The sequence below is a fragment of the Tripterygium wilfordii genome, chromosome 7, assembly GCF_013401445.1.
Source record: "Tripterygium wilfordii isolate XIE 37 chromosome 7, ASM1340144v1, whole genome shotgun sequence".
Lineage (NCBI taxonomy): Eukaryota > Viridiplantae > Streptophyta > Magnoliopsida > Celastrales > Celastraceae > Tripterygium > Tripterygium wilfordii.
Genome location: NC_052238.1, coordinates 1,562,026 through 1,588,595, shown reverse-complemented (window position 1 = coordinate 1,588,595; position 26,570 = coordinate 1,562,026). Strand labels below are relative to the sequence as shown.

At 40.4% G+C, this 26,570-nt stretch overlaps 4 protein-coding genes across 13 annotated transcripts; all 4 read right to left on the bottom strand.

Moving 5' to 3' along the window:
- Positions 1 to 1,027: 1,027 nt before the first annotated feature.
- LOC120001529 (4-hydroxy-3-methylbut-2-en-1-yl diphosphate synthase (ferredoxin), chloroplastic) lies at positions 1,028 to 13,224 on the bottom strand. 4 transcript variants are annotated; one of them, XM_038849904.1, is made up of 20 exons: positions 13,171 to 13,224; positions 12,496 to 12,729; positions 6,417 to 6,574; positions 5,847 to 5,953; positions 5,654 to 5,754; positions 5,492 to 5,568; positions 4,959 to 5,078; positions 4,620 to 4,850; positions 4,283 to 4,399; positions 4,123 to 4,197; positions 3,966 to 4,043; positions 3,803 to 3,862; positions 3,659 to 3,721; positions 3,337 to 3,481; positions 3,080 to 3,218; positions 2,745 to 2,822; positions 2,507 to 2,666; positions 2,317 to 2,415; positions 2,111 to 2,215; positions 1,028 to 1,378 (listed from the first exon to the last, which is right to left on the bottom strand). In XM_038849904.1, exons 2-20 carry the CDS (start codon positions 12,701 to 12,703, stop codon positions 1,277 to 1,279), a joined length of 2,223 nt encoding a protein of 740 aa, XP_038705832.1. In that variant the 5' UTR covers positions 12,704 to 12,729; positions 13,171 to 13,224; the 3' UTR covers positions 1,028 to 1,276. The 4 variants fall into 4 exon arrangements, with proteins under 4 accessions (XP_038705832.1, XP_038705833.1, XP_038705834.1 ...); XM_038849905.1 differs by having other exon boundaries at positions 12,496 to 12,724; XM_038849906.1 differs by lacking the exons at positions 12,496 to 12,729; positions 13,171 to 13,224 and having other exon boundaries at positions 5,847 to 5,956; positions 6,417 to 6,545.
- A 669-nt stretch (positions 13,225 to 13,893) lies between these two features.
- LOC120001535 (yrdC domain-containing protein, mitochondrial) lies at positions 13,894 to 18,625 on the bottom strand. 4 transcript variants are annotated; one of them, XM_038849914.1, is made up of 7 exons: positions 18,244 to 18,624; positions 17,553 to 17,751; positions 16,730 to 16,848; positions 16,374 to 16,608; positions 15,354 to 15,529; positions 14,886 to 15,177; positions 13,894 to 14,137 (listed from the first exon to the last, which is right to left on the bottom strand). In XM_038849914.1, exons 3-7 carry the CDS (start codon positions 16,791 to 16,793, stop codon positions 14,074 to 14,076), a joined length of 831 nt encoding a protein of 276 aa, XP_038705842.1. In that variant the 5' UTR covers positions 16,794 to 16,848; positions 17,553 to 17,751; positions 18,244 to 18,624; the 3' UTR covers positions 13,894 to 14,073. The 4 variants fall into 4 exon arrangements, with proteins under 4 accessions (XP_038705842.1, XP_038705843.1, XP_038705845.1 ...); XM_038849915.1 differs by having other exon boundaries at positions 18,255 to 18,624; XM_038849917.1 differs by having other exon boundaries at positions 16,711 to 16,848; positions 18,244 to 18,621.
- Positions 18,626 to 19,890: 1,265 nt separating this feature from the next.
- On the bottom strand, positions 19,891 to 20,979 carry LOC120001537 (protein BOBBER 2-like). The gene has a single exon (XM_038849918.1). It carries the CDS (start codon positions 20,835 to 20,837, stop codon positions 20,034 to 20,036), a length of 804 nt encoding a protein of 267 aa, XP_038705846.1. The 5' UTR covers positions 20,838 to 20,979; the 3' UTR covers positions 19,891 to 20,033.
- Positions 20,980 to 21,083: 104 nt separating this feature from the next.
- On the bottom strand, positions 21,084 to 25,651 carry LOC120001531. Of its 4 annotated transcripts, XM_038849908.1 has the most exons (9): positions 25,551 to 25,593; positions 24,906 to 24,990; positions 23,575 to 24,075; positions 23,090 to 23,252; positions 22,202 to 22,499; positions 22,041 to 22,113; positions 21,876 to 21,966; positions 21,654 to 21,733; positions 21,150 to 21,483 (listed from the first exon to the last, which is right to left on the bottom strand). In XM_038849908.1, exons 2-9 carry the CDS (start codon positions 24,987 to 24,989, stop codon positions 21,238 to 21,240), a joined length of 1,536 nt encoding a protein of 511 aa, XP_038705836.1. In that variant the 5' UTR covers position 24,990; positions 25,551 to 25,593; the 3' UTR covers positions 21,150 to 21,237. The 4 variants fall into 4 exon arrangements, 3 of the variants coding, with proteins under 3 accessions (XP_038705835.1, XP_038705836.1, XP_038705838.1); XM_038849907.1 differs by having other exon boundaries at positions 21,084 to 21,483; positions 24,906 to 25,646; XR_005468899.1 differs by having other exon boundaries at positions 21,432 to 21,483; positions 21,839 to 21,966; positions 24,906 to 25,650.
- Positions 25,652 to 26,570: the final 919 nt, after the last annotated feature.

Sequence of the window (26,570 nt, the reverse complement as noted above, 5' to 3'; positions counted from 1 at the left end):
GGTCATTACACTTGATGATTTTGTGTATGTTGTTAATAAAAGGAAAGCAGACTTTACCAGATCAACTGTGGCTGGAAAATTTGCGATATGCGAGTATAAAGGGAAAACTGTTAAGGTTAGGAAAGGCTTTGTGTTTGGTTCACCTTCTATGCATGCTACTTGGACTCCTTTTGAATAGCCTGGTAAAATTTTACGTATTTAGGTTGGGCTTGGACAAAAGGGATCCGCCCAAAGAATTAGGCCAGCCACATATGATTTACATAGGACTGGGCTTTGATAAAATGTCGGCCCGAATTATAAAGCCCAACCCACCCAATCGGCCCAATTTTACAATTGGGCTGGGCTTGAACAAAAAGATCTGAACAAATGATTGGGCCCAGCCTACCTAGGCCCAATGGCACTGCCTTTAATCAGTGATCGGCTCAAATGATTGGGCTGGGCTTGGACAAAAGGATCGGCCCAAATGATTGGGCCCAGGCCCCCGTAAATATGGGCTGGGCTTGGACCAAAAAGGTCTGCCCAAATGATTAGGCCCAGCCCACAACCAGGCCCAAGTACATATGGGCTGGGCTTGGACAAAAGGTAGGCCCAAATTATTGGACACAGCCCACTCACCCAGGCCCAATTACATATGGGCTAGGCTTGGACAAAAAGATCGGCCCAAAGGATTGGGCCCAGCCCACCTAATCAGGCCCAATTACATATGGGCTGGGCTATGACAAAAAGATCGGCCCAAATGATTTTGCCCAGCCCACTCTCCGAGGCCCCATTACATATGGGCTGGGCTTGGACAAAATATCTGCCCAAATATTGGGCCCAGGCCGCCCATCCTATTCCCAGGCCCTTTATCAATATAATTTACATATGGGCTTGGCTTTGACAAAAAGGTCAGCCCAAATGATAGGGGCCCAGCCCACCAATTCAGGCCCAATAGCATTCACATGAGCTGGGCTTTGTCAAAAAAGAGTAGGCCCAAAGGATTGGTCCCAGCTAGCCCAATAACATATATTAATATTTATGCGCATACTTACATATGGGCCCGGCCCATCGAAAGGTTATTTTTTCGGCATGATAACACCCAGTACAAACGTTGATGTCATGCAGTCTAAATGGCAAACTCGATGACGAGCACAATGGCATTTTATGAGTTCCATGTGCATTTTGAAGCTGTGCATTGGTTTTGACTCGAGGACTTTACGTGCTACAAGGAAACACTGGATAAGTTTATTTTCTACCACCTGTTAATATATATAAGACAACCAGAACACATTATATCTCATTCTTCTGCAGGAGGGTCTACCCAACGGCCATTGTCTTTTATGAGCTGGATTAAGGCACCAGTTGCATGCTCCATTGCAATTCCACGCTTCACAACCGTCTGAAACCAAATTCAACTTATCATCTTCACCCTATTTACTCACATTTAATCAAATCGTCACACAGCATTGATATAATAAATAAATAAATAAATAACAATATAGCAAGTTAGCAACCACCAAAATAATCCAATACCGCTAGTTTTCATTTTAAAATAATCTCCTTGCAAGATTACTACTCTTGAATCCTGATCCATGAAAGGCATAGGGTAAACCTTATAATGGACCACTTGAACTTAAAAGCCCAGCCCCCAACTCTCTTTTTGATCCACGAATGGTATAGACTATAGAGTATTAGAGTATACCTGATAATGGGCCATGAGGACAGAAAAGCACAGCCCGCCGAGCTTCCTATTCAAGAATTGCGCAAAAGTATCTTGCCCATGGACTGTACCAGGACACAATTTCATGACTTTTTTCTGAGCCGAGCCTCAATTTTTGTGGCCTTGAGCTTCAAAAAAGTGTTCCCATCACACCGGCCTAACTATTTTTAAGCTTATTTTCCATATATTAATTTTCTGTGCACACAGAAAAAGTTATAGGCCTGTTTGTCAAGACAGGGCTTGAGCAGACACAAAGAGCGATCCATACTCAAAAGCCCGGCCCGATCCTGGATTTCATAATGTCTAGTATACGTTCTACTGAGTTCTAGAGATTGGAACACGGATTGCGGTAATAAAGCCAAGACTAAGAAATCGAATAATATGAATTGCAAAAAGAAATACGACGAGTACCTTCCCAACATAAAGATCAATCTTCCCAGGAGCACCACCGACGTATCCAAAATCTGCATCAGCCATCTCACCTGGTCCATTCACTATGCAACCCATGATTGCGATCTGCATTGGTGAAGATAGGAAAAATATTGGCATTATTGTTCACCCACTGGGGTACGAGCCACATACATAATCTGATACAACCGAGAAGGATGAGTGATTACCGAAACACCAGGCAGGTGTGATGTCTTTTCTCGTATCTCTGCACTTATTTCTTGAAGGTCGAACAGAGTTCTACCGCAGGATGGGCATGAGACATACTCCTAAAACAAGTTTTAGGTACACAGAGACTCATTAGATATCATTATTTCATAATGAAACGTTAGTCCTGTTCTTGGAAAGTTTGTTCTATACCGTCTTTGTATTCCTCATTCTGCAACCCTGTAGCAGGTTGAAAGAAGTGTTCCTAAGAAAATCAAAGTCCTGATCCGGTGCTTCTAATAGGACTCCATCACCAAGTCCATCTACAAGAAGGGCTCCCGACTTGGCACCAGCATTAATGACCAAGTCATCCCTGGAAATAGGAGAAACTAAGCAAAACCACTGATACTCCGAATAATAACGCTCAACAAAAAGTTAGGTTTACAGTTACTTGTGAATCCCAGTTGGAAACTGAATGTGGTGAATCACAGGAAAATTCAGAACATTGTCTGCAAGATACTCAAACAACCTGCGGTAGACATAAAGTGCTAATCAGAATATGTTGTCCACGAAGAAATCAGTCTGTGTTGTGCACCAGAAGCAAAATTTTGATTTACTGCCTTTTCAGTTTCCACATCTATCACTTCTAGTCCTAGGACATCTTCTAAGAGCTAAATGGAATGCTGAATGGACAAAAGCCATAACCAAACCAACTAATTTATTAGGTGTTGTAAAATCACTTCAATAAATAATAACTGCAAAACTTGAAGTTTGTGAAATTACTACCTCCTCGCTGCATGGACTCTGCTGATTTTGTCTTCAGTATAGGGTAGCTCATGAAAAAGCATTGTTACTTCAATGTCCTTAAGAATCTCCAATTCTTCATAGGGCTCATCACCACGCACAGAGACAGCCAAACGTGTGCCTGGCATGTGATTTGTGAATGGTGATAAGATCAATAAATTTAGCTAAAAACAGGGGAAGAAGAAATCTGAAGAATGTCTAAAAACTAGATATTGAAAAAACTTAATAACAATCAGCACCTTCTGGCAAAAGATTGTAAGCTCCAGTTGATAACTCCTTAAGATTTACGAGAGCCATGGCATTCAGTAACGGTTTTGTTAGCTGCTCTGACAAAGGAGTTACAACTCCCATGCTTATATCAATCAACCTTTTCAGAGCTAGCCGCTGGTCAGCAAAGAAGAGTCATTTAAATTACAAAAAAGGTAAGTTCTTAAAGAAAATTGAATATCCAATATATGAATGTAACACATAAAGGGTGGTGGCGGTTGGGCGAGACAAACAAAAAAGCTTGTAAAGCACCCTAGTTCTTTGATGTAACAGGAAAGATTGCGCAGAACTTACAGCATCACTATCATTTACTGGTGGAAGCTCTCTCAATAAGATAGAGTCTACTGTTGCCAAATCCTACATCAGCATGGTCAACCGTGTTGATAAGATTGTGAATGCATCCCAGTTCTTTGATATAACAAAAAGAGTAGAATATACCTTAAATGGCATGCCAACAACAAGTTTTGCTGCAAGTGCCTTGTACAGAAGTTCTGGCATCTATGGTGAGCAAAACAGTTAAATAAAATTTTCATGCAAAGCAACATGTTCAACCAATATCACAGGGAAAATAAGAAACAGAGGAGAAATTCCGAGTGGTTACCTTTAATTGATCTAGTGATACTGACATGAGTACGGAGCCATCACGGTGCAGGACACCTCTGTAATCAACCTCTTCACCCTGTAATTAAATGAAATTCAATTTTCAGTTTAAAGAGAAGAGTAAAAGGGAACAGTGCGACACTTGGGAAAAAATATACCTCCTTTTGAACAGGCAATTGACCAGAACGACGCTGGAAATCAAAATAATGTCTGTGCCTCTCCTCAAATGGTGCCTGACATAAAACATTTCATTAAAGTGAATTAATAGGGTTCTGTCTTCAAGTATGAGCACTGATTATAGAATATTGAGAATCCTACCACCCCTTGCTGGAGATCAGCTGCTCTCATACCAAGGTTGGCCAACCTTCTGCAGGGGTCTATCTCCTCTTCAGGTGGTTCAGTAAGTGAAACTCTGATTGTATCACCCAAACCATCCTGCAAATCCAGTTGAGTTTTTAAGTTCCACAAAGGTCATGCCTTATAATGATTCATGTGGTGTATTCTAAACCATGAAAGATATGGACGAAGGAGCACCAACACACAGAATGAGATATCCAACTTTCATCAAAGACACATTGCTTCCAGATCATAAATCCGTGAATACCTCACAAATCTACTATTCAACATATGCTACACAATATATACTACAGGGTACCTGAAGAAGCGTTCCAATGCCAATTGCAGATTTCATTCGTCCATCCTCACCCTCTCCAGCTTCAGTAACTCCCAAGTGTAATGGATAATCCCAGCCTTGAACGTACATTTCAGCTACAAGCAGACGGTAAGCCTGGACCATGATAACTGGATTGCTTGCTTTCATTGAGAACAGAAAATTGTGATAATCCAACTTCCGGCAAATCCTTGCAAATTCAAATGCAGATTCAACCTGTTTGTGAAATGCAGATTCATATGATTACAGTATTACAATGCATCTTCAAATAAAACAACTAAGAAAGGAAGATATCCAGCCATATGAGGGAAAATAAATGTTCACCATTCCCCTAGGAGAATCCCCATAATAACTCATTATACGATCCGAAAGGCTCCCGTGGTTTGTTCCAATGCGCATTGCCCTTCCATATTTCATACATTTCTCAACTAGCGGTGTAAAAACCTAGTATAGTCAAAAGGCGGGATGCATCAGCACATAAACCAAAACTGTAAGTACCAACACATGCTAAATATGCAATAAATATTGCCACAATTCTTATGAGGAAAAAGTCCAGTTCTGAAAAAATAAGATGTTCATTAAGAAAAGAGAGAGAGAGAAATAGATAGAGAGGGAGAAGAAGCAATAATGTGACACGAGAAACTTGGGACAGAGATACGACATTTCCAGGCTCAGTCTGCTTATTGTACTTATTTGTTATTTACTCTTCTCTGATGTACCTGTACATGTATTTGATCCACATTTCCACAGAAACATAGCATCCTAAGAAGTGAAACAGAATTTTAACGCAGCAGCAAGTCCAGACAGATATCACTCTAAATACAGAGGTTATAATTTCAACAGTAGAGTGGCTTGACCTGCTCAATATTCTCAAGTTCATTCTGATAGTCATCCTCAGTGTACTCTAGCTTCTCAAACTGAGCCCGCCTATCAGCTGCAATAAACCAGCTTGTTGAGCTCAGAATATTATATCCCTAGAAAAGTTAACTAGCCGGATGAACGGATGATGGACTACGTACCAAAATTCCCTGGGTTTACACGAATTTTGTCAAAGCACTCAGCAACTCGCAAGGCTACAGAAGGAGCAAAATGAATATCTGCTACCAAAGGGATATTGTAACTGAGAAATGAAAGTCAGCATCACAGTAAAGACTCATAAATTGTAAGTTGAAGTTTCAAAAAATGCCAAAGTTTCTTGCAGCAATAACCTACTTTTTCTGCAAAAGAGAGTTTTTTATTTCAAAACAGGCATCCGCTTCTTTCTTTCCTTGAACAGTTATCCGAACAATATCAGCTCCCTGGTCTGCTATTCTCATTACCTACTGAAAGAATAGCAATTAATGCAACAGAAGTTGCCAGAAAAGCATAATAGAATCATTAAAAAAAAATTATTGATAGAAGAAGGTGGAAGACAGTTTCACAGTAACTGCCACTTAATTGGTACTAAATTTGTCCAATCTCAGAACTAAAGTTCTGTCATCTGTGCCTTCAATTATATTTATCACCAATATAAGCAGTGAAACATAAGCTTATGGCTGCTCATTAGTCACATATATTGCTATAATATCTTATCAGTAGATACGTGCATTTGTATCTAAGGCCATGGGCTCAAAAATATAAAAGTTATTTACAACATCAAAGGGGAATTAATCATATCCTACTCTGCACAATTGCAGATTTATATGAATAGATGGAGGAGGTTAGACTTGATCTCGTGTATACTTTGAAACACGGCAATAGTTGTCTTAGCAACTAGCTCAAGTGAAAAGATAGTTAAAGTACCTGCTCAACTGTTGCTGCAATGTCTTTAGTGTCCGTAGTTGTCATTGTTTGAATCCTAATAGGATGCTCACTACCAATGGCCACATTTCCAACCATTACAGTTCTTGTTTTTCTCCTCACTGTTTTGTGCAAGGACTCACAATACTTCTGTCTAGGAACTGCAGTCAAACAACAATCTCTCATATTGAGAAAAGCAATCCCAAGAGGGCAGAAAGATAAATGCACAAAAGCTAATATTTACAATTTTTAGGGGGTTATCAGCAAGTTACATAGAATATCAAGAGATTGACTACTGTCTGTATGGTTTTGAATGAGACTGGTAAACTTTAATCAGCCGTAATTTGCGTATCCATTCCAATTAATTTGTTGAGAAGGAACACAGGAAGCCTTGTCAATGTTTGTGACAAAAGTAAAAAGGAACCACCATGTTAATAGAGAGAAATTGTATGTGCGTATCACATTCCGAAAGAGTATACAAGAGTATATATACAACAACTCATGAGAAGACCAAACTACCCTTTAAGACTAAAAATACTAAATATATACATCTCTAACACCCCCCCTCAAACTCAAGGTGGGTCAAACACCGAGAGTTTGCCAATGAGAAGCTGATGACGAGAAACAGTGTGAGACTTCGTGAAGAAATCAGCCAACTGTGCAGCAGAATAAGTGAAAGGTAGGGAAAGAACATCCGACAGAAACTGCTCACGAACAAAATGACAATCAATCTCAATGTGTTTCGTCCTCTCGTGAAAAACAGGATTGCAAGCAATATGAATAGCACTCCTGTTGTCACAATGCATCGGTGTTGCTCCAGGAATATGGACACCCAAGTGACTAAGGAGACGACGAAGATGAACAATCTCCTTAGCGGTAGTGGCCATAGCACGATATTCTGCCTCAGTGCTCGAAAGAGATACTACATTCTGTTTCTTGCTACGCCAAGATATAAGAGAGTCACCAAGAAACACACAGTATCCTGTAATAGAGCGACGAGAAGTAGGATCACCTGCCCAATCAGCATCTGAGTAGGCCTGAAGAGTGAGAGACGAAGATGATGAGAAGAACAGGGACCGAGTCATAGTCCCACTGAGATACCTGAGAATCCGGAGAAGAGCACCATAGTGAACTGAGCTGGGAGCAGACATAAACTGACTCACAATACTCACAGCATGAGCAATATCCGGACGAGTGATGCATAGGTACACAAGCTGACCAACAATCTGCCTGTAGCGAGTCGGATCAGGAAGAGGCTGACCATCAGTCGGCCGGAGCTTCACATTAAGCTCAAGAGGAGTGTCAACACTGTGAGTATCTGAGAGAGCAGCCCGACTAAGAATGTCGGAGAGATACTTCTGCTGGGACAGCAGAATGCCATGATCAGAACGAGTAATCTCAATGCCAAGAAAATACCGGAGAGATCCAAGATCTTTCATTCGGAACTGAGACTGAAGATGTTGCTGAAGATACTGAATAGCAGCGGTATCATCACCTGTAATGATCATATCATCCACATACAACAACAGAATCGCCCGCCCCTGAGGGGATGACCGGACAAAGAGAGAGTGATCCTGAGAGCTCTCAATAAATCCAACCTGAGTCACCACCTGACGAAATCGCTCAAACCAAGCCCGAGGGGCTTGTTTGAGACCATAGATAGCCCGGCGAAGGCGACAAACATGCTGAGGAGGAGTGCGAAGTCCGGGAGGGGGCTGCATGTAGACGATCTCTGAAAGATCGCCATTGAGAAAGGCATTCTTCACATCCATCTGAAGAAGAGGCCACCGACTAACGGCAGCAACGGCCAATAAAGTGCGAATTGTAGTCATCTGAGCAACAGGAGCAAATGTCTCATCATAATCAATACCATGTACCTGAGAAAAACCTCTAGCAACAAGACGAGCCTTATAGCGCTCAATAGACCCATCAGGGCGACGTTTAACCCGATAAATCCATTTGCAGCCAATAGGCCTAACACCAGCAGGAAGAGGAACCACATCCCAAGTCCGAGTCTCCCTAAAAGCCTCAAACTCCTCTGCCATAGCCTGCTGCCACTGAACTAACTGAGAGGCCTCACTGTATGATGTAGGCTCAGACTCCGAATGAAGAGCAGTAAGAAAAGCAGTAAACTGTGGAGCATAAGTAGAAACAGAACTATAACCATACCTCTCCACAGGGCGTCGCTCGCGCTGAGGATAGCGAGGAGCAGGAGGATCCATACTAGCAGGGGATGTACAGGTGACCGAGGAGGGTGAGGTAGGATCAGGACTAGCAGATGGGACATAGTCAAGATCACGGGTGTAGTGAAGAGGATAAGGGGTAATACCAGATGAAAGTGGAGGAGATGAAGGATCAGGCTCAATGGGATCCGGTGTGGTGTGAACAGGATCAGGTGCAGAAGATGAGGAGGAAGATGGAGGATCAGGCTCAGTGGGAGCAGAATCCGAGGGAGTGGAAGAAATAGGAATATCTAGAATGGATGTAGAGGAAACAGGAGGAGGGGAAGGAGAAATGTCAGGAATGGGTGAGGGCGGAAGCGTAAGAAAGGTAAGATCCTGAGGTGTCGAGGAGAAATAAGGAACATCCTCAAGAAATGAGACATGACGAGAAATACGGACGCGCCGAGTCAAGGGATCATAGCAACGATAACCCTTGTGTTCAGCACTGATACCGAGGAGAACACATTTGGCAGAAACAGGGGACAATTTGGAACGCTCAGGAGGAGGTAAGAGGACAAAACAAGTGCAGCCAAATGTGCGAAGACGAGAGTAGTCAGGTGAGGAGCTGAATAGCCGCTCATGAGGAGAGATACGACCAGGCAGAACTGAAGAGGGAGTAATGTTGATTAGATTTACTGAAGTGAGAACAGCCTCAGCCCAGTAAGAACGAGGCACAGAAGCAGAAAGGAGAAGTGCCCGAGTAGTCTCTAGAATGTGTCGATGCTTCCTCTCAGCAACGCCATTTTGCTCATGCGTGTGAGGACATGAGTGCTGAAAAATGGTACCGTGAGAGGAGAGCAACGAGCGCATACTAGAAGACAAGTACTCAAGAGCACAATCAGAACGGAGCGTCTTGATGCGACGATTGAACTGAGTGAAAATCATAGTGGTAAACCGGTCATACACATCGAGAATCTCAGAGCGATGCTGTAAGAGATAGACCCAAGTATAGCGAGTAAAGTCATCAATAAAGGAAACATAATAACGATAACCACAAATAGAAGGGAGAGGTGCAGGGCCCCAAATGTCTGAATGTAATAGATCAAAAACACTAGAAGTTTGGGATACACTGGGGGAAAAGGGGAGTGCTGTAGCTTTAGCAAGCTTACAACCAAGACAAGGACTCAAAGCAGAAAAGGAACTACGACCGAGAGCTCCAGACAAGGAGAGACTCTTCAGTCGCGACTCAGAAATATGACCTAATCGTCTATGCCAGATATCAGGAGTAGGAGAGGCAAGACCGCAAAAACTGGGACGCAAGGAGGGAAGGTGGAGAGACTGGAGATGATAGAGACCACCCACTCTACGACCACTGCCAATCACCCGGCTGGTAGACGGATCCTGCACACGACAAGAAGAAGGCGTGAATAAAACATCATAGCCAAAATCACATATACCACCAACTGAAATAAGATTCATGCTCAACTGAGGAGCATGAAGAACAGAGGGTAGAGAGAGATGGCCTGAGGGCTCTGAGGTGGTAGTAATAGAGCCAGCCTGAGAGACTCTCAATGGAGAACCATCAGCAGTGTAAATAGAGGGAATAGGAGGTGTGGGACTACAATCAGTCAACAGTGAGGCATCAGAGGTCATATGATGAGAGGCCCCCGAGTCAAAAATCCAAGTACTAGACATACCAGTGGCTGAGAAAGCAGAGGGTGCTGGAGTGCTACCAGTGCTGGTGGGAGCAGTCATCTGCTCAAGACGCTGCTGATACTGCTGGAACTGCTGGAACTGTTGAAACTGTTGAATATCAATAGGAGACATAGCAGAAGCAGGAGAAGGAAGTGCAGGAGTAACAACCGCAGCAATAGGAGTGGAGGCACGGCGACCACGACCACGAGGTCCAACACGACGCTCGGGGTGAAGCTTCCAACAGTCAGCCACAGTATGACCTGGCCGCAGGCAATGAGTGCAAGAAGAACGACCAGATGAAGGTAAAGGAGTTGTGGGAATACCAGAGGGTGCTGCAGCAAGAACACCAGAGAAACTAGAGGGTGCTGGAGGTGGCCTAACACCACCTAGCAGGCGCAGATGAGTCTCCTCTGCAACTAACTCAGCAACTGCAGTCTCAAGACTGGGAGAGGGATCACGATGTATAAGCTGACCAACCAGAGAACCAAACTCAGGGCGGAGAGCCATCAGAAACTCATACATATGACGCATATCCCAAAAAGCCACATGAGTAGCAATATGACTGCCATCAGGGAGAAAAACCTCCAACTCACGCCAGAAACCACGCATGTGCTGATAGAACTGCTGGATAGACCTATCATCCTGACGAGCAGTAGCAGCTTGAGTAAGAAGAGAATACTAACGAGCCCCACTGCGCTCAACAAAACGAGCAGTAAGAGACCTCCAAACCACATGGGCAGATCGAGTAACCAGATCAGGTCGAAGAGCAGGGTCGAGAGACTCAATGAGATAACTGGAGACTCGATTAGTCCGAAGACTCCAAGCAGCTAAAACATCATCAGAACAATCAACTGGTGGACCATCTGTGAGATAAGATAAAAGCCCACGGCCAAACAAGGCATTACGAACCGTGGCACTCCAGGTAGGCCAATCACTAGCAGCGGCGAGCCGAAAATCAGTCGAAGTGGGAAGAAAATCCCGAGGAAGGTCAGAGGTGGTCAAACCAACAGTCGTTGAGGAGAATGAGAGTGGCGTAGCAACAGCCGAAGTTGACAGAGACTGAGTGGCAGAGGAACCAATCCCCGGCAAGGGAGGAAAATCACTGCCAAGAGTGGTCATCAACACAAACTACAATTTCAGAAATCTGTAGGGGCTAAACTGTAAGTTCAGAAATCTGGGGGATCAATCTGCAATTTCAAAAAATCTAGAGCGACCAAACTGCAATTTCAAAAATATGGAGGGATCAAACTGCAATTTCAACAATCTGGAGGGACCAAATTGTAATTTCAACAATTTGGAGGGCTAAACTGCAATTTAAAAAATCTGGAGGGTTCAAACTGCAATTCAACAATTTGGAGGGCTAAACTGCAATTTAAAAATCTGGAGGGTTTAAACTGCAATTTCAGAAATCTGGAGGGCCGAACTGCAATTTTACAAATCTGGATGAAAGAAGACAGCTATACACATCGCTAACATTGAGTCAAAAGCAGATCTCTGTGTGAACGAATCACCTTGTGGCTGTAGACAGAGAGATCTCGCCGGAGAGAGTTTAAAAATCTTGTGGCTGTAGAGAAAGAGATCTCGCCAGAGAGAGAGCACCAGAACTGGGCAGAGAGGTGCAGTGGTGCACAGCGATGGTGCAGCTGGACAGAGAGACAGAGAGCAGCAGAACTAGGGCGGAGAGCTGGACGAAGAGAGCTGAGAGGAGTGGCCGGAGAAGAAGAAGAGGGCTGCTGCACAAAAAAAAATTTGTAGGAAAGAAACTAGCTCGATACCATGTTAATAGAGAGAAATTGTATGTGCGTATCACATTCCGAAAGAGTATACAAGAGTATATATACAACAACTCATGAGAAGACCAAACTACCCTTCAAGACTAAAAATACTAAATATATACATCTCTAACACACCAACTGTTTTTGGAGGCAAAATAGCATTTGCTTGAAGCCAGAAAACACCTGCTGCTATTAATTTTCAGTTCATGATAGAGAAATATCATTTAAATCAACTCAAACTGGATACGAAATGGAATTCTAGAGCTACTTATAAGCCACTTACAAACAACCTTCATAGTTCATAGGTAAAATATTATGCATGAACTTGAACTTTCTTATCATGTTCCATTTGAATTGGCAGATCAGGCAACATAAAACTCAATTTCACCGAAACCAATTGTAAACTCGAATTAATACCAGAATGAGTACGATCAATTCACAGTATTATACCTAATAGAGGGCTTCCTTCTGAAGCAGGTTGCAGCTCGGCGATCTCCGGACCAGATTGCGAATTTCGAATCACAGAGATCCTTTTCCTACCAGACCTGATCCTCTTTAAATCAACGACTCTAACGAAATCCAATTGTTTCGCAAACCCTAAGCCCGAGTCCCCGCTCTTTAGACCTGAAAACGATGCTGGTATGGTTCCAGTCGCCATTTCCACAGACTACCCTCTCACCTTCGCTTCACAATTCAAAATCATAGAAACAACACAAACTACTCATCAGAAACAACACGCTAAGAGAAGATTCCGAAAATCAATTTTCAGATTTTGAAAAGAAAATGAAAAGCTCAAATTAAGTTTACAACCATAAAAGAATCCTCGACAGTGCTTCAGAATAGAACATGATACCACATCCGCGAAACGAAAACATATTATATGCTATGTTCCTCAGCAACCAAACAGCACAGAGGAAATTGTAAAACAGTGATCACAGACTTTAATTCACATATAATATCAGTTCAATTGCAAGCTCTCGATGAGCTCGCTTACCTACTGCAACCACAAATCGACAGATGTTTCAACAACGAAAAACACGCTTTCACGAAATGGAAACACGTCTCGAGAACTCAAACAACAACAAACAAAATATTGGAGATTCAGGTTTCGATGGCTGTGATTACCTTGAGCAGAGCAATTGAACGCGAACGCGCAGCGAAGGGAACTGCTGGTGGTGGTGGGAGAGTTTCGATGACCCTCTAATCGTCTCTACTTAACTGAATAATGGGAGGGCGTGTGCTATGTCCGTGAAAGGAAATTCTGCTTACTGGTGTGTGATCTGGAATTAAACTTTGCAATACCAAACGTAATAACAAGACAAAAACGTATTATGAGCATCTTTTTGTTTTCAGTGGCCCTGGAAAATGCTCATACCGAAAAAAAGGGTTAAAATCCGTTAAAAAAAAGGAAAAAAGGAAAATCTATTGGAAGACAAAAGAGGTCATTCATTCACGGGCCCAACCAATAATATGAAATGAAATAAAATTACAAATCAAAAGGTTGGTATCTTTTGATGATTTTCCATTTGGTAGAACGACAATAACACGAGTCTTATGGTCAATGCTGGGAGGCACACTTAGTTCATCTTCGATTTTGCGAGTAACCTGCGTTTTAGTCTAATTTAAATAGATACTATATTGAATATTAAAATCGGTTGAGGGGTTTTTGAGAATTAAATATAGTCATGCAATTATTTACGATGTCTATATTTCCTTCGCGTGAATGTTCGGGTCCTGTCGTGTTGGTTGTTGTACTTGTGTCAAACGTGATCTGCCGTGTCTGCGTTTAGTTAACCTTTTCCAACCAACCATGAATCCACGATGCGCCCTCGTCTGGCTTTTGCAAACTAATAAATAAATTATTGAATTGTTATACCGAAAGAAACCCATTTACCCTTCCATTTTTTACTGTCTCAGCTTTTGCCAATTCCAATTTTTTTTTTCCATCAAACAAAGGATAAAGACAAGTGAAGGAAATAGAGACATCATAATTAACATCGGTTAGTATTGCCTACAGAGTGCTTTTCTTCAGGCTGCTGTATCTTCAAGCAGAGAATGTTGCTCGAGTATTGTCACAGTTTCTTCCTTGGCACTGAAAATACACCACAGACAAAGCAGTTAAAGGCTTACATATACAAACGAGTCTTCTATATATATATATAAAAGAGACGAACAATGGAAGTCAAAAACAATGAGGAAGAGAGGGGAGTGGGAGAAAAGCATATATTCCATAAGGAGCAATATTTCAATACATGTTCAACGATGTCCTCCTAATGCTAAGTTGAGCTCCAATTAGGTGAACATCATATAAAAATCAAAACAATAAGTGCACTGCAAACAATGGCATATTTACTGCAGTAAGAAGTGGAAGAAAAGAGTTTGAAAACACCACATGCTTTTTGGAAGAGGTTCAAATATAGTGGACAGTAATGTGTTTCATAACAAAGAATTCAACAATTACGAAGCACTTGCTGCCACCAAAATGATACAGCAATATAGCTAAGTAGGTATGCAAATCATCCTTTTCAATCATGTCATTACACAGCGGAGGAAGTGACAAGAGCCAGGCTTATCAACCTAATAGTTCTTGTAAAGCACCCGTTCCTCGTCAAAACTCAAAAGACTGAAATAACTTATCTTTTAGAATACTATAAATGAACAAAATATTTCATCCTAGAATGCCTGTGATGATTTGATTTAAAGCAGAGTACCGCAAATGGAATTTTATCATAATCTTGCAATCACCCGACTATTAAAGCTATTGCAAACTCAGAACATCCCACTCTCTGCATAGTCATTTATATGATAGGATGAGTATTTTTGTTAACTTTGATGCTTACCTTCCCGGTCTAAGAATCTTATACTTTCCTAGCTTGGTAAGGTCCACAACTGTTGATCCTGCTCGACCTGATGGAAGCACACCGCCATCATAAACATGAGCACAATGTTCCCACAGGGTCTCAAAATCCTTAATGCAAACACTACTAGGCTGTCCGCTTAGGTTAGCACTGGTTAGGGCCAGTGCACTTCCCGAACCTCGGGCAACCACCCTGATGAAGTCACAGTCAGGGACTCGGACACCTATGCTCTCCAATCCTGGATTCAAGGACTTCTCAAGGATACTGGACTCACCTGTATCCACATATCAACTCTTAGGCCATGTGAATATTTGAGATAGTCACTCAAGAGTACAAATCAATAGTTTTCATCGGAATTTAATTCTCGGTCTTTGAAGAGATAATTTAGGTGGAGTAACGTTACAAGAATATCTTTCTTTCTCCACATAGGGGCACATGAGAGCTACATACCTCGTTGTAATACAACAGTGACAGGTCCAGGAAGGAGAGCATCAAGTAAGCCATGAGGCAGATGATCTGTGAAAGCAAAGCGCCTTATGTCTGATACATCTCCAACACAGATTGCAAGAGGGCTTGTATATTTACGTCCTTTGATCTCATAAATTCTATGAACTGCCTCCAAGGAACTGTATAGATGCAACCAGAAAATGAAATGGCCGATCATAATATTCCAGAGTTGTGCAAAGCAAGTAAGTTTTCTTCCTCCTTATGACAATTATTGAATAACCCAAAAGAACCCACATTATTACTTCCCTCTTTTTCTTCTTTTGATAAGTGACAATACATTAGAAAACACACACAGAGAGACCAATCAAGTGAAATGTAGCACAACTGGAGCGTAAAGGATATTATAAGAAGAACCTAACCTAAAGCTTGGGAAGTGAATGAAATCTGAAGAAGTTTTAGAGAGTTCGTTAAAAGTTTGCTTCGTTAAGTTAAACATTTTCCAAGGGAAAAGAACTACCACCAATAGTATTGGTTAAAAAGTGCTTCAGATCAGAATCCTAGAAGTGCTTAAACTAAAAAATATCTAAGTTAAAATAGTAGCACAAGAAAATTGGTCATCTATATACGTAACATTCCTTGTGAAATAAAGTTAAAGATGACACCTCTACTTCAATTTGTACAGCAAGGCATATTGTTCCAGTCATTCCAGTGCAAAGCACAAAAAATTAACTAAAAATTAGGTTCATTTTACTGGAGACCACTAACCACCATAATTTTTGTCATCGAAACAAACAAATCCATTAACACACCAATCTAATCCATTACTCGATTCATTTTCTTGTTCAAACAACCAAGCAACAAGAACTATACAGTTCAGACAAGCCAAAAAAAAGTCCAGTGTCAACTATTTCCTTCTCGATTTCCATCAAAAGCACTGTACCCACAGCAAAGCATAACACAGCTAAAAAAGATAAGGAATTAGATAAGATGGCCAATCAAAACTATATTAAAAATGAGGATTACCAAGCATCACATGCGAACCCATAGAGTGTATCAGTGGGCACAGCAACGACTTTGCCAGCTTTCACGGCCTCAACAGCCTCTTGGGCGTGATCTTCTGTAGCAGGGCGAACCACACCCAATCGGTTTCCAACACCAACTTCGCATTTCTCTACAGTCCAAGACATTTTCGGTGGACAACTCGTTCCCAATTTCCTCTTCTGGTCCCAAAATGACACAAACCTAATACTGGGCACACCTGAGAGTATGTGTAGAGTAAACAAAAATCAGGAACACAAGTGCTGAAACTAGTAGAGGATGCAAACGAGAGATTATAAACAAGAGATAGGAAGAGACTAACAATTGTGGTTAGGGAGCACCTCTGAGCGGAAGACGAGGAATGAGGAGAGTTGATTTCTCTGCAATTATTGTAGGAAAGTTCATACTCTGCTCGCTTCCTTCAGTTTGACCGTTTGTTCAACATAAGCCCTAGTTCCTCCTGTCAAGGTGCGTTAAAGTTATAATGCACAATAAATTAAAAGATATTTAGATATATAGTATATAATATATTATAGTATATGAATGCAGGATACAAAAATGTCAAAACTTCAGGATAAAAAATGAACAAAAATGTCAGGATAGCACATCCAAGGAGCTCTATCTCATGCTCAAGGAGATTGTCAAAAATCTTTAATGAACATTGTGGTTTCTTACATGCCTAACAAAATACCACTTAAGTCAGTGTTATACTCCCTAGCTTGTTCTGTTTTGCTTATATCTTCTTGAAGTATTGAACCCATCATCCTCCATCGGTCATAAATGGCGAACGTATTTCGACAAGGGAATGGGTCTTACAACGCCTTCCCCTCGTCTTCTACCGCTTCGGTGGCGTGTCCCGTTGGCAGCTCCTACGGAGATCGCTCCGAAGAACTAAGCTTCAGACATTGTGGAGAGACTTCTATAATCTAACTATGAAAGAAAGTGAGAAGGTACGTGATTTCTTCCTCTATTCCCACAAATTCTGCAGCTCATAAGCCATCCTATGCTGCCTCTGGAAGCGGAACTTAGAGCAGTAAATTGTATGACAAATTTTTATCGAAAAAAATTGTTTGCCCTCGTCCGCAATCTTAATTTCATCCTCATTATTCCTTCATTTATCGGAAGCAAACAAATAAACAACCAAAGAAGTAACGATTTGAATACCTCGGAAATAACGGCAGTGAGAATAGTTGAGTTGTGACCTTCTCCTGAATTCAATGCAACTCCTCCTCCACATCCATCTATAGACGACGGATGGACAGTTTGACTTGGACGGAAGAGTGAAGACGATGGCAGAGTAGCAGCCTCTGTTAGTGTTAGCCTTAGGGATTTGGAATTGGCGATTGACCCGCTCGCGCTCCCGCTGCGATATTAAAACTATTAAAGGCCTTATAAGTCAACTTCTTTTTTTATTTTATTCTTTATTCTGTTTTCCATTTTAAGTTTTTGACGAACGCGATCGCGATCTAAGAGCATGTCCAATCGTATATCCTTTTTTGGTACAGATTTCATTTTCTAAATTAAAAAATTAGTTTGGATTATCAATTTTTCAACATTCTTCCAACCACATATCCTATTTTAAGTTTTTAACATCACATCAAATATTTCCTCTAAATTTAACTAATTATTAGAAATGCAGTTAATTTTTGTATAATATTTGTGGGTAATAAAAACAATTTTTTGGATAATATTAATAATTTATCAAATTCGCCACTTCATGGAACAGTCTAGATAGAATTTAACTCAACCAAGATTAGATTGACTTGAAGGGATGGTGAAGCTTGCACCAAAAGAGGCAAAAGGATGAACACTACGCACAAATCAAAATCAACCCAGATCAATAATTGATATCCACCTATTGTTTACCAGCCGAAGGCTTGAAGCTGAAGGTTGAAGTCGCACCGTCGCCGTCGCCGTCGCCGTCGCCGTCGCCCGTCGAAGTCGCAGGGAGTAGCTGAAGCTATCGTCGTCTCTATCAAATCAAAGTCACCGTCGTCGACCCCAACCCCGATCTTCGACGACTCCGACGTCGATCGCAGTTCGCGAAAGATGGAGACTTCGATAGACGACGACGGTTCGCGCGAGATGTATAGGAGAGGAGAGAGGTTGATTAAAATAATAATTTCTGAGAATTTAGGGTATGGGATGTGTACCGCAGATCTGGGGTACCAAAATGTCTTTTCCTATTTTGAGGAAGAAAATAGGTTACCGGTTGGATAGAGTATTTGAGGGTGTGTCTAGGGATGGCAAAAAAAAATCGATCCTAGCATTATCCACAGGGTACCTGGTCCGTTTAAAACCTAAAAACCGATCCTATAGGTTTTGGAAACGGTTTTTGTTTTTGTTTTCAAACCCGTCATGGTTTAGGGTCGGGTTTGGTATTTGGTGTCGGGTTTAGGGTACCCGAACCGTTTAATAAAAAGATTCATTATAGTGATAATATTATAAATCATCTATAAAGATATACTACTAGGATATTAAATTATAACATGATAAAGCATATTAAAACGGATATATTTATAGAAACATACTAATAAAACTATAAATTAGACTAATTTGAATTATAAAATCATAATTAATATAAATCATACTCAATATTAATTTATATTAATATAATCTTCAAATAAAAAAATTAAAAAATTTAAATTTAAATGGTAAACGGGTATCTGATGATAAACGGTTATGGAACGGTTCCTGTTTTGGAAATTTAAATGGTTTTTTAAATGGTTTTGGAAAGGTTTTGGTATAGAGTATATTAAATGGAAACGGTTTTGGTATTTTATAAATGGAATGGTACCCGACCCGTTGTCATCCCTAGGTGTGCCGTTCGACTTACTCTAAGTATAGAAAAATATTCTGAAAATAAAATTCCATAAAAACAATTTATGCAAGAGCATCCCATTTATTTCCATCAATCTCTCTATCCCCATCCCTGCCTCGGGATCGTTTACTGTCCCATTGATATTCTAAATCAGTTCACATATTTAATTGACACGTGGCATTAGTCAAACTCAACTCCAAGTATTTAACAGTCTATAGATATATGATTTTTTATCCCATTTTTCACATGGACGAAACCAGTAAAAATTTCTCCTTGCCCCTATTATAGGGAAAATTTCCTTAAATAGTCAAAAAAATCGCATTGCATCATGTTCCTCAAAAATTATTTTCTATCAAAATTTTGAGGTTATGCAGCTTATGCTACAAGGCCTCTCTTTTGTTGGAGAAGTACTATACCAATCCCCAATATTATTTTTTTATTAAATTTATATATTTTATTTTTCTTTAAAATATGGTACCGTACAATAGATAATAGATTGACGTATATAGAGGAAAATAATATTTTATTAAACAAGGAGAAAATTTGATGTTGTTGAAATGGGAAGTGGTGTTCAACATTTTGTGTTTAGCATTGGATTTTCCTTGGGTGCTCCCCACATTATTCAAAAGGAAAAAAAAATCATGGCAAGAAATTAAGAACATTTTTATGGTAGAAAATTAGACCCTAAATTTGAAATCAGAATAACAAAAAATTATTGCCATTGTTAAAGATCAGAAAATTAAACCAAACTCATATACTAAACAAGTAAACTTCAGAACTAAAGTTATAACTGACTAGAATCCAAACTGATCGAACTAAATCATCTAAGCCCCGGAGAAATTCATATTTGGATTTTGTGCCATGAATTGCTTAAGCATCTCCTGATTCTTGATCTCTTCACTACTCGGAAGTCCCAATTGCTTTTGTCTCTGATCAAACATCATCTTCTCAACAGCTGAGCGAGATTCTGGATCCAAATCTGATAACTTGCTTGGCGAAGGCTCCACCTTCTGGGTATCAATCTGCGGACCACCTTTGAACAGAGATTTCCACCAATTGGTTTGGTCAAACTTGGTCATCAGCACAGACACCACCTTCTGATCCTCCAGGTGCCAGAAACAATCATCAGGTTTCACAGTCTCGAATAAATCTCCTTCAATTATTGGGGCCTGACCCTTCAATCCAATTTTCAAGGAGTTCTTTGTGATCAAGCAACAGATTTCCCTGGATTTTGTCCCTTCAGGGACTGGAACATTGACTGTAACCTCTTGGAGGGATTGTGTCCATGAATGGTTGTCCATGTCAAGACCATTGTCTTGATTAGGCACAAGCAAGTTCTTCTTCCTCTCCTTCTCCGCTTCTTCTTTTTCCTTCTTCGATGCCTCTTCTTTTTCCTTCTTTGCGGCTGCCTCTTCTTCTTTGATTCGTTGCTTGATGTCATGAACCAGTGCCATTATATCCTTCTCGGCTTTGCTGCTTTTGAACATATTGGAGTTTTGTGACACAAAATTGAAGGCAGACTGCAGAAACCCTAGAGGGTTTGAAGGATCAAGAGCGGCATTGAAAGACAATGGAGAAGAAGAATTTTGAGTCTGTTGTTTTTCTTGGTAATCAGAGAGGATAGCCATGACTGAAATCTTGGCTTGGGGCTTACGAGAGGGATGAGTAAGGAACTACGTCTGGCAGAGAGAGCTAGGGTTTTCTCAAGATGGGTTTTCGTTTTCTGACACACCATGGAATGCTAATGCGACTATATATAGGGAGGGTATTGTGAAGGTCGGTTCCTACCTACCAAAATCCCAAATCGATTGGGACTCATTCTACTTGAATCCTTCCCTTCCAAGTTTTCGGATGTCCCACAAGAAAATAAAAAATAAAAAAAAGATTGCATTTGCATTAATTAATACAAATTTTAAAAGACTTGAACATTCGGGCTCCATTATAAAGGGAAAAAAAAAACAAAAAAACCTTATATACAACATGAACTAACTATGACCTTCAATAAGTTGCCACTCATGAAAAATTATTTCAATGCGCACCAAAAGTATATGGATTTTCCGCTTCGGTTTGGTGAACCTGATCAGTAGATGAATTTACAGGTCGAGCAGACTGGCCATGGGGTGGTGCCGCTATGGAACCATTATGCCGATCTGGTAGAGTATGCCGTCTTGTCCTCCATCGCAAGAACTCGACAACAATTGAACTCCCACTCATTGCCACACCACACCCAGAAAATGTTGCTAGGAGAATAGACAGAATTGCTTGCACATGAACCTGCAGTATAAAAAATAAAATGATTTTCTAAGAGATAAATTTGAATAAAATGGGCTACGACATGTCTGCATTAAAGATTTTCAAATTAATATGACATCAAGACATCTATCATAGTATAGTAGCTTCAATCAGCTAAGCATGTGTGGAAAAAAGTAAGCTTAGTCTCTTACCAATGAGTAAAAAATATGTGCAAAGAGAACCACCAAAGCATATTGAATTGCTGCATAAACCCAGACAAATCTTCTCTTCACTGCACACATATACAAGGTGTAACTATTCAAACATTGAAGCCAAAAATCTTTCATAGTCAAGAGTTAACTGTATAATATCTATACAAGATACACATTTAGCCTGCCTATATGTATTTCACAAGGGTTTTATTTCCGGCCCACCCATTGTTGTGGAGGTCATTGATCCAGTGAGACCAAGGACACATGAAAATGGAAGTGATATGGCGATTGCACTAGTCCCCATCTTCCCTATCTGCATGTAGAAAGACTATTAGAAAAGATATAAATGGTGAATTTGAAGCGTGGATGTAAAACTGCTAATCTTACCAGGAGTTGTTCAAGAAAACAGAAGTAGGCAAGCATGCTCACAATGACAAGCACTGGCACTTCCTGCCAAACCCTAAAACATTCAAACTACTAAGTTATAGACTAGTCCAGCAAAAAAAAAATGTTTGAGACTTAACAACACATACGACTTAGTCACTCACATGTATCCATTACGATCTTCCTGTTGACCTCTACTTGCTCCCGCATTTCGAGTTCGAACACTTTGAATTCGTAATAAAGTCACCGGCAGATTCATGACCTCTTGTTTGCACACGTCACAGGTCTTGTTACCCTTGATGCTAAACCATTTTACAGCACATTCTTGATGGGCCAGAGCAAGCTCTCCTTTGCAGCTGCACTCCATTTTAAGGGTTTCACCTCCTTCACAGAGATCAACCAGACAAATTCTACAAACAGCCTCTTCTTCAGGTATGTCTTCACCATCAGCATCATTGTTTTCTAAACCATGACAAGGCAATGGTTGGTGGTCACGACTCACAACTAAAATGTCTCAAAAGGAAGATAGTAAGACCTTGTAACCAAGACAGTAAAGGGGAAGGGTCACACATATCAAGAAGCCAAGAAATTAATTCGTGACTTTTTCTGTTGCCAAGGAAACAGAGAGATTGAAAAACAAAAAGCGAAGAACTGGATTTCACTACTAACAGGAACTTGCAGTTCAAAATATTGTCCTCCACTGTTTTGTCTTCTGGGAAATCAAAGCAAGTTCTAAGAAAGAAGAATTACATGTACACAGTGCAAACAAATTTGAAGAGGATAAGCAAGCAAGTTTATGCCACAAACTGAACCAACAAATTCATAGCAGATGTTGTCAACACTTTCGTGGCATGCATGTATGGATAATAGTTGGTCCACTGCCAAGGGTTCTATAACAACCGTTAAAAGATGCCAGAAATCTTCTAAGGACAATAGAAGATAAAAATAGGAAAATAAAAACATATGCAGATGCGCTCACACGTGCACGCCGGGGCGGGCACAGGCACATATTCAGAAAGCGAGTATAATGCTTGAACGGACAATGAAGATACCAGTATCAACTGCAAGTGATGGATTTGACGTTATATCTCCTTCCTTTACTCGAGGAGTTGAAGGAATCACACGGAAAAAGGAATCCATTCGCCTTATGCTTCTTTCTTTATTGTTGATAGGCACCGAGAGTGAGCGATGTATGCGCACCTGGGTTGCTTTTCTCTGCAAAAAGAAACTCTGTTTAAGACCAAAATTGCTCAGAATCCAGCTTCCACTTGGAGAGGAATTGAAGAAAGAAGATGCTAAAGCACGCAAGATAATCATATTGACATTCTGGTAGTCTCCAACTAATGACAAACCCTACATACTGTATACCACGTATAGGAGATGAAGCTAGTTTTATATCAAATATCTTCTCCATATTAAAAATAGCATAAAAAACTGGATTAACCCAAAGAAACTATATTCTCAATCTCATGTTTAGAACGGCCACTGAGTTAATTATACTACATGAAGGGCTCTCAGACACTAATTTGTAACTTACACTTGAATTTGGAGTAAAAGCTGCATTTCCTCCATGTGCAGATCCTGGGTTGGAGTGTGCAAGCGGAGTTACAGGCAGTGAAGCCGTTCTCTTCATCCTAGGAGTGAATATCTTTGTAATTGACAATGATCTTGAGACTGAAGGCTTCTCTCGTGTCGCGGTAGATGAAGCATCTTGAGTTGGGTTGGTGGCCCTTTCAACATCCGAAGTAGAATTCCGATACTTGAAGCTTAGTTTTGGTAACAGACTCTTCAAGGACGATTTGCCTCTAGCTGAGGAGGGACCTGGGGACCCACTAGCTGCTTTTGCATCAGCAGAACTTGGTGTCAAGAAGAAATTCACTTTCCTTGGAGTGGGACTAGGAGTTGGGGGCATCTTGATCACAACAGTGTTATGAGACGAGTCTTCCAATTCTCTAGAGGGTATCTCTAAGACAAGATTTTTCCGCCTCCAGTTATGAACATGGCTAGTTTCTTCAGTTATTCCAGTTGTGTCTTCAACCTATAAAAGAAAAGGTGCACTTAAGGTACATCCTTGAGTTATAAAGTTTTTCTCCAATTGAAAATTTTATCAAACACAAACCAAGGGAAAATCCAAACAACGATAAAAAATAAAAAAGAATACATGGCCTTAAGTTGTTTCCATGATAGACAGAGAAACCTAATTTTGTGTACACACATAAACTTGGTTTTGATTCAAGTGACACATGGGTGTCTTTCCTTCAGCTCCCAATTTCCCATGGGCTCTTGGTGTAGGGGTTTTCTAATCAAACTAGAATCAGAAAACTGTGCAGCAGAAAAAATACATTACTTTCAGAAGAAATCTGAACCAATCTCCATTTTTTTTCTGATGGTCGTCAGAGGTAAACTTTTACCAAATTAGTTATTTATATGAGTTTCTGTTTATGTGGTAGCACGATCCCAATTTTCATTGATAATAGTCCATCCGACTTCAGACTTCAGAGATGCTTAATTTAGCCTGAATACAGAGGATAAAGACCAGAAGCTTAACTAGGAACCTTAAATTAAGACACGAATTATTCGACAAATAATTTCATGTAGTTAGTGGTTCAATCAAAGCATGGGGAATAAATCTTGAAATTCAGAAAAATGAAGGAAACCGTGAAAATAACAGGATCGAAAGCAATGCTCATGTAACCCATCATACATTTCATAAACAAACATGAAAAACTTGACAGAAATTAAATTCGCCCAAAACGGGAAGAATCAATCACAGTATGAGAAACCCAAAGAAGAACCGTTTATATACACACAGAAGCTAGAGCAGGGAGGCAAGAAGAAGCAATAGAGAGAGGAAGATAGAGAAAGAACCTTATGAATTGGAATAACAAAATTTGTTTGGATTCCACCCATATCGTGCTTTTGATCCACCGCAGAATCCTCCTGTGTTCCCATTCTATCATAAAAATACGAACAAAATTAAGCTCCTCAGAACTACAAAAGCCCAGAAACTCCAATCAATATCAATATGCCTATCTCAAGCTCATGGAGAATATGCCTATCTTGAACTCATTGAAAAGGGTACCAATCGAAAAGGGGAAGTGAAAGTAAGGTAAGAAGTGTCATTAATGGGAGATGGGCCGTGGTGGTGGGGAGGTTGTGATATGATTCTCTTGCATTTATGGCAAAGGTTGGGGAAGAGAAGGTCTGGCCTACTATTACTTCGGCTATTACTGCCACCCACAACCTACACAGTATACACACTCTACAACTTCAGTGCGCGCGGACTGTCTATACACCCATTAGTGCATTTCCAATCTCTTATTTTGGTTTTCCAAAGGATGATTGTTGACGCGGGAGATCCAATTCTTCCTTTTTTTGTCAAACGGCTGCGCATGTATTTGCCCACAAAGAAGGATCAATTACTAATCATACGATTCCTTAACCTTTTTCTTCAGAAACAAAATAAAGAAAGAAAAATCTCCCAAACCCCTTTTAAAATTCAAAGAAAAACACCTTTTGAAACTCTCGCTAGTAATAGAGAGATCGCAGTCAATTTGATAAGGTTTTTGGGGCCGAGAAATACGATAAAAGTAAAAAACGAAGGCTTAATTGTGCGGGGAAGATGGTGTTGATGGGTAATCAACAAAGTGACTTTAACTTTTACTTCTCAGGATTTGTGCGGCTCTAGTTATTGAAAAGGACGTTGAGGACAACTCCAAAAAGACTTTGTATCATGATTATTAGCCAGCCTTCTGTACCAAGATTAGGAAGTTTAGTTGCATAATTAAAGAAATACTAATACATTATGATTAATAAAATACTCGACTTACAGCAGTTCAAGCATGTGCGATCATGATTAGTTGATTACATAAATTGGGTCCAACATAAATCAACGGTTGTGGCTATAATGAATCGACGAGAAGATGCCTCAAAACGAAGGAAATAAAGTAATATGAAGCTGAGCTTGACTTGGACAGAGTGAGACTAGGTCTTTGCTTACTTTTAGGTTTTGATGGTTACTATGGGTAACAAAGAAATTACCTTAGCAAGTACAACATGCGTTGCCCTTTTGTTTTCTACATTATTCGTACAACTTCATGATCGAAGGTGCCTAACTAGGATAGACGGTCGGTTGTGGAACGGGTGCTCGTGATGCTCACTTCCTGTTTGTAAAGAACTCTCCAATTACTGCAGAATAATTGATCATCACCCCTTTGAATAGAAAAAAGTATGAAACTGATAGACATGACACAAATATTGCCGCAAATGAAACAGTGGCAATCTGTCATAATGTATCCGTAGTGTCATGTTACTAGTATCCATCCATATTATGTAAGATCCACTAGAGCTCTAGTATTGGCTTTTGTCAACGGCCACTAATCTGTGAAGTCAATCAACAAATAAGACCAATGGTTCAGTTTCATAATTTCCACTAACTTACTGTTGCCCATTTAGAGTGTGTTTCGATTGAGGGATTTGGAGGGAAAAGAATGGAAGGGAAAGAGAGTTTCCTTTCAATTCCCTTTGAATAAT

Bases quoted from the DNA above. Each gene is read 5' to 3' on its own strand.
- LOC120001529 (XM_038849903.1), bottom strand. From the start codon at position 9,520: ATGATTTTCACTCAGTTCAATCGTCGCATCAAGACGCTCCGTTCTGAT.
- LOC120001535 (XM_038849916.1), bottom strand. From the start codon at position 16,793: ATGAACTTTCCTACAATAATTGCAGAGAAATCAACTCTCCTCATTCCT. The intron at 15,530-16,373 runs GTAATCCTCATT...GCATCTATACAG, and splicing joins GGGTTCGCATGTGATGCTTG to TTCCTTGGAGGCAGTTCATA. The intron at 15,178-15,353 runs GTATGTAGCTCT...ATGTGGATACAG, and splicing joins CACTGTTGTATTACAACGAG to GTGAGTCCAGTATCCTTGAG.
- LOC120001537 (XM_038849918.1), bottom strand. From the start codon at position 20,837: ATGGCTATCCTCTCTGATTACCAAGAAAAACAACAGACTCAAAATTCT.
- LOC120001531 (XM_038849907.1), bottom strand. From the start codon at position 24,989: ATGGGAACACAGGAGGATTCTGCGGTGGATCAAAAGCACGATATGGGT. The intron at 22,114-22,201 runs GTGAGTGACTAA...TGAATGTTTTAG, and splicing joins GAAGATCGTAATGGATACAT to GGTTTGGCAGGAAGTGCCAG. The intron at 21,484-21,653 runs GTAAGAGACTAA...TTTATACTGCAG, and splicing joins CACATATTTTTTACTCATTG to GTTCATGTGCAAGCAATTCT.